This window comes from Phoca vitulina, unplaced genomic scaffold, assembly GCF_004348235.1.
Source record: "Phoca vitulina isolate PV1807 unplaced genomic scaffold, GSC_HSeal_1.0 scaffold5, whole genome shotgun sequence".
Classification (NCBI taxonomy): Eukaryota; Metazoa; Chordata; class Mammalia; order Carnivora; family Phocidae; genus Phoca; species Phoca vitulina.
Window position 1 is genome coordinate 4,064,340 of NW_022589708.1, and position 12,776 is coordinate 4,077,115.

Below are 12,776 nucleotides of genomic sequence, written 5' to 3' on the forward strand. Positions count from 1 at the left end.
TCTCCTGCAGACATTTCACCAAGATAATAACCCCAAGATTTCAGGGATTAAAACAAACAAACAAAAAACCCTATTCTCATAATTGCTAAATATGCTGCACACACCCAATTTTTGTTAAAGAGTTAATTTTCCAACTTACAAACTGATCAATGAATTCCTTTTGGAATTAAAATTGTCCAGCAAGCCCAGTGCATGCCTCTTCTGGGTATGGTGAAGAGTAAGTAAGGCATTTTCATTTTCATTCATCATAGATATTTCACTCCTATACACCAACCCCCACAAAAGACAAAAGAAAGGTAAAGATTTTCTCTTTCTCAATTAGCATTATTTTTCACTCTCCTTTAGTGCAAAACTCAAGATGCATTCAAACGTGTTCCCTTCACAATGTTACTTTAAATGGAACATTGTAATGCCCTTGGCCAACAAAACCCTCACCCTAAGGGGAAAGCATTTTCTACTACTGTCATCTGTCACTTTAAGACAATGACATACATGTACAAAAGTTTTCACAAGTGCCACATGTATATCTAGCAAGCCTTTTTTGCTATAAATATGTCTCCTTCTTCATGATTACCATCCGGAGAAGGTTCAGAGGCAGCTTTTATCTAGCTCGGAAAATTGTTAAAAAATCGGGCATTGAAGAAAGCCTTTCTGGACTCATCAGAAAGCCAGTGACAAACTATTTTTCACCATACCAGTATCAGTGCAGAGCATCTGGTACAGATGCCACTCGAGTCCCTGAACACTTCAAGGTGAATGATGCAAGGACAAAAGTTTACAGTCAAGGATAATCGGAAAGATCAAGCTTACAAGTTGAGCACTGGATGCAGGCAGAAGCAGTCAAACTTGAGAGTAAAACAGGAACTAAATGGTCTCAGCCATACATGCATGAGCTAAGTTTTTATGCAAGCACTGTATTAATGTATGCTGATATCCAGAAATATCCTTCTCACATTCCTTTTTACCGATTGCTATTTTTTTTAATTACTGCGTGTATGTATTTTTTTTTCTTACAAAGGTCAACTTTTAAAGATTTCTACACTATCAACATTTGGATCACACTGGAATAATTTCAGCACCTGAAATTAAGAGGAAACACATTTAAGCATGTAAAACATCTTTCAAAGTCACCATCCTCTGTCACTCAGCTGGACGTGGTATACCAGAAGACCCGCCTGAATTTTGGCATCTGCATATCCTATTTCAAGAAGACAACTGTATGAGCAAAATACCCAGCTTACTTACAGCACTTGATAAAATGATAGTGAGACATCTTTCCATCTCAGACAGCAATCCTGCTACAGGTTCCAGCATTCTCTTCTGCTACAGCTGTAGTCCCCAGGAAATGCATTATTTAGAGCCCTGACTCAGGTAACAGTTTACCCCAGGATGCATTATTGAACCGAGGCTCTGTTCCATGATCGTGCAAAAAGCTTCAAACTCATTCTCATTCAGCAGCTGGAGTTCAGCTAAGCCTCTCGGTGGATTCGGAGCTACTGCTGCTGCACGTGCTATTGTAGGTCGGCTGACTGACAGGGCTCCTGGTGCCACAGTCCCGGGAATAGTCCGCTCTAATTGGTGCTCACATGCAGCCACATTCTGCCCACACAGAGGTGTGCTGCACTGCGGCTCTCCCGGTCCTGCCTGTTAATGGCTTTTCAACAGCTTTCAAATGGCAGCAAACTAGCTGATGAGTGGGCTGGAGGGAAGAAACCGAATGAGGGATCCTCAATCTTATTTGTGCACGCTGTCCACAAGCCAAATGTGACCAGATTCTTAGCCGGTGGCAGAGCTGATTATTTTTAGTTGCCACCAGTTGCTGTGTGTGAACAGAAAACGGAGAGCAGGACCTCAAAATGCCACCTCTTAGAATGAGAGGTCGTTTGATCCGCCTCTAGTAACGAAGAAATTACATTGCATGGCGCAGCCCATTTTTTGGTTTTCTCTGCAGAATGTGAAACTTAAATTATCCCCAGAAAGCTTCTGGTTTGCATAGCTTTACAAATTTAGGAGTCTGCTACCTCTGCAGACTGCAATGGATTTCACTGTACAACCGGATGAAATAAGTCTGAGTGAATTGGAATCAGAAAGAAAGAAATCTATGGTCTTCGAGGGTTATTGCAATAAAAATAAATACCATGCCCCTCATGCAATAGCCGTGTGAGCCAAAGAAAAAGGTCATGTTTAAGTCACTTACAAATGCAAATTAATTGTTTTTGCAAACTGATGCTTTTTTATAATGATCTCTGCCAGTGAGTTGACACAGTCTAGAATCTGTATTTTAGATTTGGGGCATCAGAAAGACAAATATGAACAATATATTAAACATGTATGTCCTTCTGTGGTAGAAGCCTACGTCTGGGATTCCCTTACTGAGCAAAACTTGAAGAGCAGCACCTTTATTAAGCAGAGAGATTATAAAATTCAAACCTATGCAACAAAGGGTCATGACTTAAGTTTTCAATGAGAAATCATTCTAATCATTTTAGTAGTACAATGTAGAAGAACAAGTTCAAGGTTTGGTCAGAATGGCCTCAGTTCAAATCCAGATTCTACCATTTACAAGAGTATCAACTTGAACAAGTCATTTTACCTCCTAGAGCCTCAGTTCCCTCACCTACACATGGGAAGTACAATTCCTAACCCTTGTCCTGAAGGTCAGGAAAACGCCTATCCAAATTCTAGTTCATGCTCTTGGTCTGCACTGAAAGGCTGTCATCAGTTTAACAAGGAAAAAACAGTTAGCTCTATGCTGAATGACTGCAATGCATACTTTCACTTGTTTTCCCAAGAATCAGAATGAGGAGTTTCAGCTGTTTTCAGTAATATGTATTCTTCATTAATTCATTCATTCCACAATTAATTGTTGAAAGTCTGCGTTACACAAGTCACCATTTTAAAGGCTTTTCAGGAATAAAAATTGCCTTTATATACAAGGAATATACAGTCGACTATTTAAGATTTCCTTATGTGTCAACTGTTTCCTAATAAGACTGGAAGAGACAACTATGTATGTCTGTTATCCAACAGAGAGCAAGGCGCTCTCACCTCATGACAAGTCTTCGTATACACATACAGTAATTATGAGTTTATGTGAATGATGTCCAGTGTCTCTCTGGGGAAGGTGCTATCCATCTAGATATCCCTATGTCCTCCTCTTTTAACACAAAGGTATGTTGTCTACATACCTTCCTTAAATATTTAAATTTCTTAGTTTTCTGCAAATTGCATGCCTCCCCATAATACTCAACTGAGCTCTATGACACCATTTACCCTTTGAAGGGAAAAAATTAACGTATGCGACTCAGATAAAGCACGGTGTGCCCTTGGCAAAGACAGTATGTTATTGATTTGGGCCCCAAACAGTCTGTTATTAACTAACTCACCTCCCCCCCACCAACTTAAGAACTCTGAACAAAGTCCCTGTGAGCAGTAACACCTCTCCCCATAGTTCGGGGGCTCATTACCAAATGCGTTTATTAATCTCTGGTTCATTTATTTCACAGATATTTGGCAAGTCACTGTACACTGAGACCCACGGGAAGGCTGACGTCGCCCCTCCCCTCAAAGTGCTTGTCGTCTGGAGAAATATTGACAGTCACGCAAGCCAGCGTAGGGTAGCGGGCGAGAAATTACAAGATGGGAAATGTACATCTCTGAAACAACCTAAAGGAGCAATGTCCAATCCACTTTAGAGTTGAAGGAGGCTATCCTAAGAGATGTATTCTACCTTTATTATAATACTTAGGGTGTGCTTTTATGCATGTATATACATACATATAATTCTCCCAGATTAAGAAGTTCTCTCATCTTTTTTTTTCCTCCGGAAACAACATACTTGTACTCAAAACACTAGTAGAACTATGTTTGACCACAAAGACATACAGCTTTATGTTTTTCCTCATTGGCAAACAAAAAATTTATGCAGGCATTAATACAGAGGGAAAATAATTTTGGCCCCATTAACTTTATTCCCTTTATAAAGTAGAAAAATGATAGTAATTTACAAGGGGTTAAAATTTCTTGATCTCTGCCCACCCCTAAGAAATTCAACTCAGTGTTAAGAGATCAGATTGATCATTTCAGGATTCTGTGAATCTGATATAGTAAATATAACATCAGAATTGGCGATGGTAGTAGTTAGGAAAGACTTAGATTGGATTAGCTGTATTCTTAGTAACCTATCTGTTTTACAGATTATGATCATTAAGACAAAATGTAATCATGCAAGGGTACCTGGGTGGCACAGTCAGTTGGATGTCTGACTCTTGGTTTTGGCTCAGATCGTGATCTGAGTTGTGAGATCAAGCCCCACATCGGGCTCTGTGCTCAGCGTGGAATTGCCTTGGGATTCTCTCTCCCTCTGGCCCTTCTGCTCATGCTCACACTCTCTCTCTCTCTCACTCAAATAAATAAATCTTTAAAAAATGCAATCATGCATTAAAAGAAGTTTTTTTTTTTTTTTAAAGATTTTATTTATTTATCTGAGAATGAGAGAGAGAACACGAGAGGAGAGAGGGTCAGAAGCAGAAGCAGACTCCCCGCTGAGCAGGGAGCCTGATGCGGGACTCGATCCTGGGACTCCAGGATCATGACCTGAGCCGAAGGCAGTCGCTTAACCAACTGAGCCACCCAGGCGCCCTAAAAGAAGTTATTTTTCACTACAACAAAACTTACACGCTCAGAAAGCACAAGTATTTTATTATTTTATTATCTTTCAGGATTACTACAATGACCAACTGCTGTCTGTGAATGTCATACATAACATTTCAAAAGCAATTTGGAACAATAAAGAAATTCCTTTCTCTCTTTTATACACCAAATAGCTGCTCACTATTCACACTATTTCTGATAAAAACACATGATTTCAAATGTTAGTATCATTATACACCAGATTTTTTTCAAATGATTTCCTGGCCAAAAAAAAAAAAATATGAACTGGAATGATTCTAGTGACAGACGAGCACTTTACAATTATGCACTTGCTTATTATTAAATATTTTTTAAAGTGGGAGGTGTGTGATACACAGCTTCAAAATCGGTTTTCCAGTGAAAGCTCACAGGTGAAATACTCCTCTCCTTAGACCTCTTTTTGGACGGATCTATTAGGCCAGTCTTTTCATAGATAATTTCTAAATCTAATAGTTCTGCACTTTTTTCATACTTTATTAAATGATGGAATTAAAATTCAAGTTTACAAACACCACTAGTTTCAGTAGGGTTCATATACACAGTAGATCACTACAAAAATTCCAAGTGAGGCTATAAATCACATGCACAATTTGTTTGTAATTCAAATTCAAGCTCTATGAAGTAGGCCTCTTTGCCTCTGCTCTGGGAATGGGCTGGGCTTATAAATACTGACTTTGATGAAAAAAAAATCACACATAGGTTTTGATCCACACTTAATCCCCCCAAATGGCTGGGAATTAAATTTATAGTATAATCTGCCACAATTACTGAATGCTTCTGGGTAGATGGAGCCACCATCTTGTCTCCTGGGAATAACACTCTGGTTTAGTCAGCTGGGGCCCTCTATGACTTAAGGGGCCCTTTTCTGAAGACTGCAGAGAAAAAAAGATGTGAGTTGTCAAGAAGGAAGAGGCTTCACTAAACTCAGTACCTGCTGGAAAATCAGCCTCACTGGTCATCTCACAGATGCCTCAGGACCAGGATCAAGCCTGCCTTGCCTGACTGATCAGACCCCTACCTCTCTAACCAGCTCCCTTTCCATAATCTGCCACTTATTGGGACTGATCTTGATTTCAGCCAGTCTATTACATCATTGGCTATCAGATTCAGGCCTCCCCACTTTCAAACAGTCACGCATATCTCCTTCCAGAACCAGCGGCCATCTAACTTAGATGTAGGCAATTGTGGGGCAACAGAGGAAGGAATTTACAATATAGATCTGCACAGCTGGGAAGAAAGGAGAGGTTAACACGGACCACCCTTTCTGTGGCAACAGAGCACTGAGGATGCTAACCCAGCTGAGCACTGTTTAGTGCCTAACTGTGAGCATGTAATATAAGGGCGAGAAAATGCTCATCAGCCTCAGCACTAACATTTTCATAGAATAGTATTGTAAAGTAAAAAAAAAAAGCAATTTTAAAATTGCTCCACAAATGGAATGAAGATGCTCTTTATGTAATGCAATATAGAGTACTATAACATATGCATATACTTGCACTGATATGGATATATGTGCACACACATGCACGCACACACACACACACACACAGGCTATATGTGATGCTCTAGTTGTTTCATAAAGGCATCTGGTTACCCACATTCCCTTTGTGATTTTTTTCTCCCTAATCAAAATGAAATGCTTTGAATTCTAATATGGAGCAATTAAAGTAGCTATCAAAGAAAGGAAATTTGTAAACTTTTGCAAATGTATCCACCTGAATGTTAACACCATTTGGAAATCTCTCCAGCGTACTGGTTACAACTATCCAGAAGGACCTGCCCACTTTCAGTTATTGCTCCAACTCACCAAAATTTGACAATGAACACGGGGGTTTGCATATCTTAACTGTAAATGAGACATGGACTGTGCTGCACCTAGGTTCGTGTGCATGTGTGTGTGAATACATGGGTACATGTAAGCAAATGAGTAAGTACTCTCTGCCTTGTTCTTCAACACATTTGTGGGGGTACATGGCTTTCTGTAAGTGGGGGGCAAACAAAAGGACTTTTTTCTTTTTTAAAGATGATTTATTTATTTGAGAGAGACAAAGAGCACAACCGGGGGGCAGAGGGGCAGAGGGAGAAGCAGACTCCCCGCTGAGCAGGGAGCCTGACACCGGGCTCTATCCTAGGACCCTGGGATCATGACCTGCGCCAAAGGCAGACGCTTAACTGACTGAGCCACCCAGGCGCCCCATACAAGCGGACTTTCAATGATGAAGAAGGCAACTGTAGAGATTAGTGATGGCCTGACGAACAAAGCTCATCTAGGTGGGCAGATCTCTACAGCACTGTCACTAAAGAAACAGTATCAGTGAAGTATTTTGATGATGTAAAAGATCATCTCAATTTTCCTGAAAAAGAAGAAAGGAATTTGGAGGGGATTAAATTTGGAACCTCTCCTTCCTAGGTCCCCAATTGATATGCATTCCTTTAAAAAAAAAAAAAAAGTCTCAGAGCACCTGGGTGGCTCAGTTGGTTAAGCATCCGATTCTTGGTTTCGGCTCAGGTCATGATCTCAGGGTTGTGAGATGAGCTCCACATTGGGCTCCATGCTCATCAGGGAGTCTGCTTGGGATTCTCTGTCTCCCTCTGTCCCTTCCCCACTCATATGCGTATGCCCGCTTCCTCTCGCTCTCTCTGACAAATAAATAAAATCTTTAAAAAACAAAAGTTTCTTCATTTGAATCTTCTCCATACCCACACACACACTAAGATACTTACTCAATTTCTCTGAATCCACTGAAATTCACTTTGAGCCCATTTAACCTACAAACTCTTCTCGATATATCTTGGCCTAAATTAGTCCTAGCCTAAACTGACCCTCTATTCACTTTTCTATGTACCGGTCAATCCAGCACCTGGTAACACAATGCTCTGTACTTTTCTTTAATTGCATCACCTGGGCAGTCCCTTCATACTTAAATAATTAGTTATTTTAGCTACAGACCTACTACTTTTGCTTGTTTCCTACAAAGTCCAAAACACCAATGAACAGTCGAGGGTCACCAAATGAAGAACCCAAGAATTAGAATTGCTACAAAGCATCTTCTGGTCATGATATATAACATTTGCGGTAATATTTTATTAAATTCAGGATTACTGAGTACTTGGGAGTATATAATTTATTAGACTTGAGAGGAGCAGAGCAGAGAGATGGAGTGAAAGACACACCTTCCTTCATGGGAGCACGCAGGCACAAGTAGACTTAGTTTATTTGCCTTTTCAACGTTCCCTATGAATTTACAATGGATCATAGGAAGATAAGGAGGCAAGTTTAAACACTGATGACTTCTTTTCTCTAAATGAATTCCCCAAAAAATAAAATAAATAAATAAATGAACCCTCTGGTTGCAGATTCCACTTTGGACTACAAAAGATAAAGCGTGGTCTCTATATTTGAGGGAGAAAATTTAACAGCATATTAAAGTGATTTGAAAAAAAGGTACAGTGAAATTCCCAAATTCACAAATGGCATCCAATTATTTCACAAACTTAAAGGCTAAAACTTTTTGGAAAAGTTACAATAGCATTCATTGTTGGGGGCAGCTCTCCATAACGATCCTCACATGCCTACAGTGTGGGCCGTGAGAGCCAAGAGCACCAGCAACCTTGATTTAAGGACTACCATGCCTAAGGATACAAACATGCCTTAGAAGCTAAAGGTAGTATATAGCTCTGGGGAGATTGGGTAAGTCATCTCCCCCAGACTCATTTGCTTATAATATATTATTATAATATTATACATTATTATATTTCAGGGGGATGTAGCTGGAGACTTTCTTGTCTTCTCTGGAGAAGATTTGTGTACATATTCTTCCTCTCTCTCTCTCTCTCTCTCCCTCTCTCTCTGTGCACAGCCCCCCTTTCCTGTCGCAGGGATAACTGGAGGAACTCCTCGGAGTGAAGCTATAAACAGAGGTAAGCTCTGCAGGCACCGAAAAGGCTAATGAAGCCCTAAGAGGACGGCACGTCCTGTCCATCACCAAGGCTCCTCCAGTGGGTGGCCCCCCCCTTTCACATCAGTGAACATGCTTAGATATGAAGCCTGCCTCTGTCACTCCTTAAAGGTCAGACAACCTCTTTGGGCTTCCAATTCCTCAGATGAGAAAAGGAGATACCGATACGAGCTACACCGAATGCTCACGCATAGGTTAGGCTCCTGGCAAGTGTACTCCCAGCCATTATTTTCAAAACAATTTGTACACCCCTGATGTTTTACTGACCTAGTGTGATCTTTATATTAGTGAAAATATTTATTATGTGATTTGTCCTAAACACATCACTGCCCTTTGGCACAGCCTCGCAAGCATCCATGACTAGTAAAACTCAATCTCAGTAAACACTTACTCTGCGCTTATTATGAGCCAGGCGCTAAACACATAGCTCAACTTCAGAGAATTCCATCAGTCCTGGAAATATGTGGATGCCCGGTGCATGTGACAGTTACACATCGGACCTAGACCCTGCCCTATGAAGCTCTGCAAAGGTGAGGGACCAGGAAGTAAGGATTATTAAAGATTCTGGGAAGTGTCCTGAATGCACGGTCTCATGAAGCAGCTCACCAAGGCTTGAGGGTCTGGAGCATATTCCTGAAGAAGCGGTACCTAAGCAGAGAGCTGAGCATGAGCGGAAAAAATCTGGTGAAGAAGGCGGACAGAGGAGGTGACATGGGGGATGTTCCAGATAAAAAACAGCTGGGCAGGACTAAAGGAGAAGTTCATGGGACAGCCAGGTGAGAGGTGAGCCTCGAGAAGTCATCAGAGGTCAGGGTGGGGACAAGTGGGGGGGTGGTTCTACTCCTTCTCGTGAAACATAAAGAGACAGGGGGCATTTGAATGCTGGAGGGGATGATTGGCGGTGCGATTCGTGAGCATCACTCCGACTGCAGGGAGTGACAGCAGCAGAAGACAACGGGAGGGTTGTCTCCATGGGCAGCTGGGCACGGAATGCAAGGCAGAGGGGTTGGAGGCTGGAGCGGTGGCAGACGTAAGTGGGGAGAACAGACGGCACATCCTTCTCCGACCAAACTCTAAGTCCCTCCACCACCTACGTCAAAATCTCCTCCCTGCATCTGCCTTCTTCTTTATAAGGCCCTCTTTTCCAGCCTGCCATCCAGCCCTTTCCCCCGTCCTCAGAAGGGCAGACTTGATCTGACCTAATGTGCCATTTTCACATACCTCACATCACCAATCCTACAAACCTCTCTTCTCTAGAAGCCCAAACTCCACAAGTTCCGCTCATGGAGCAGGCTTCAGTAGAGAGTCTGGGACGCGGGGAAAAGTCACTTGTATTCATCCTCCTCCTGTGTTTTAGCCCCCCTTCCTCGCCTTCAGTGTGGCTCAGGTCTCAAATATCAGAACCCCGTCCTGAAACTCGGGTGGTCAAAAACATAAATACACGGAGTGTCATTCCCTTTAGCACTTCCAGAATAAATATCCAAACCAGTTGTAGAGAATAAGTAAATTATGAATCAGTTGCTCTCTGAATGGTTTTAGGAAGTGACTTCAAATTTTTCTGAAGGCTTGATTTGGTATAGCAAACAACTGACAGGTGCCAATCACGGGTCAGGCACTATTCTCATCACCATGTAGGTACCAACTCATCTAACCCTCCCAACAGACCTCCAGCGTAGGTACTATCATCTTTGTTTTTAACAGAGGAGAAAACTGAGTCACAAAGACGAAACAAGACGTCCAAAATCACACGACAGTGAAAGCACATACTGGCTCTCCAAAACGCTGAGGGCACAGCACATACCACACCCTTATTCACTGCTTACCACCCCCAGCTCGGAGATCAAGCCCTTCTTTTAGATTCTAGAGTACGCTGGTGACCCTCAACCTTAAGTACACACTTCTCCTTCTGTCTGGAACATTCTTTACTGCCTTTCTCACCCCCAACCTCTTTTGTCTGATTAACTCAACCCTATATATTATGGGCATATAGAGGGAGAAGAGAGAGAGGGAAGTTGCACATAGAAAAGACCTATAGAGAGGAAAAGGCGAAGAAAGGAAGAAGGTGGGTAAAATGAGGTAGAAAATAAGCAATGGAGGATCCAAGGGGGGTGAGTCGTGGCTCCTTCTCTGTCCCCCACCCCTTCGTTCTGAGCTTAGGTGAGCTACGCTTATTTATTGCTGCCATGCTTTCTTATTCTGCATCTTATTATGGATTATTTATCTCCTATGTGGCATTTCTCTCAAAATGCTAATATGATGCTACTACAATGATGTTTACTCTTACACCCCAGAATATCCGTCATGGCAGCGCTGCGATGTGCAGGGTCACTCAACCATACATGCAAAGAGAAGGGAAGTGTTAAGAAAAAGATCTACAGATAAGAAGTAGGACTTACTAGAAGGAAGAAGGATACATTTTTATGTACAGGATTTAAGAGGTAGAGGGGAATGGAATTTGAGATTCTCATGACGAAGTTAAGCCGTAACAACTTTAATAGACTCTTCTTTCAATTTAATATATTACAGCTGCTAGCAATCATATGCAGCCCGTTAATATTATAGGATTATTTTCAGAGCACAGAGGATGTTGACACACATCTCTAGACCCCAATATGGAGGTGTTAATTAAGTGGTTTAAGGTAGGACGTAATGTGATGGGTGCGAAGAAATATCACCGAAATAAAAGTCTCACATGAACCTGACGGGATATTTTGAGGGTGTCGAATATATAACTCTCCACTTACATGAAGTTTAAGAGAAGGTAAAACTAATTTATGACGATAGAAGTTTTAAAAGTGGAGTATCATCGGGAAAGAAGCAAAAGCAAACTTTCTAGAATGATAGAAATGTTTCCTATTTTGATCGGGCATCTTTTGACATAAATATAAATATAGAGAGATATAAAGATACATAAGGCTTTATTGAGCTATAAGATTGGTGCACTTTACTGTATCCACATTATATCTAAAAATTTTTTTAAGTGTCACAAAAAGTAACACAGTTCCAAACACAGCAACAAGAAGTAGAGCAAAAGAAAGATTTCCAAGGGGTATAAAACAAAGGTAGTTCATCTTACACTTATTGTTTCAACAACCACTAACTGACAGGCTACGTAGATTATGCAGATGCATCCTTACAAACACAGAAGAGTCACAGCCCTCAGAGTAGTTTCCCGGCACAGTAAGCTGGCAGTTATAATATAATACGCTCAACGCAAAGGTAAACTATAAACAGGGCATCCTGGACGCACAGCGCTCTGTGTCCTTCAGGAAGAAGGGTGCTCACGAGAGGTCAGAAAACACTGTTTCCAGGAGAGGGCACCAAGCAAAGGCACAGTGCGTTAAGACTGCTAGAGGCCAAATGGATTTTGGGGACAGGTGCACGGAGGATGAAGACGTGGTTGGAGTTGAACTTGAAGAGACAGACAGGAGCACGTCACTAAGGAGGCTGCATATGGCACAAAGACCTTCATCATCTCGGCCAGCTTTATTTAATCTTTTCAAAGGGGTCCCTGACCCAATTAAGATCTTTCTTGAAGTTGAGGGAGAGTGGTTAGCAGATTTTAAACAGATGAGTTAAATTGTGAGACTCTGCGAAGGACAGATCACAGGGAGGCAAGGTGGGCAGCAGGGAAGTAAACTAGAAGCTCTTATAAAAGTCCAAAGCAGACATAATGAGGCCTTGAAATAGAGCCACGGCGGTGGGGACAGAACATGGATAAATTCTCAGGAAGCAATGACTTTGAGATTGCCAGGACGGAAGGTGAGATGCAGCACAAGAGACAGGAGGGAAGACCAGCCCCCCATTCCGAGGTGCTTGTGCATTTGGTGAAGTCCTCGGTGGGGTGCAGAAGTAGAGAATGAAGGGTTGGTTTGGGGAAATGCAACAACATATTCTCTGCAGATGAAAAGTCTAAGTCATGCCCACAATAGAATAAAAAAGTACATATAGGAGCTGTTCAAAATGTCTTGACCTTCAATCCCTATAAAACCATCATTTGTCAATTCGCCAAATATTTGCAGCGCTTCTGCCGCACACAGGGCCTGGGCTGGTGCTGGAGAGAACACGGGGTGCAGTAAACATGGGCTCTGGTCTCCATTAGCTCTCCTTTAATTTATCCCTGAG

At 41.7% G+C, this 12,776-nt stretch overlaps 1 protein-coding gene across 2 annotated transcripts in view; it reads right to left on the minus strand.

Annotated features, from left to right (window-relative positions):
• MYO16 (myosin XVI) overlaps window positions 1–12,776 on the minus strand; it is a 574,777-nt gene that overhangs the window by 463,257 nt on the left and 98,744 nt on the right. The window contains exon 1 of one of the 2 annotated variants that reach the window (XM_032402626.1): window positions 1,246–2,444. The exons of the other annotated variant lie outside the window; for it this stretch is intronic. Within the exon in view, the coding sequence (XP_032258517.1) occupies window positions 1,246–1,273 (28 nt within the window). The 5' untranslated portion in view covers window positions 1,274–2,444. Of the gene's footprint in view, window positions 1–1,245; window positions 2,445–12,776 lie in introns of those variants that run through there. 2 annotated transcript variants of the gene reach the window in all.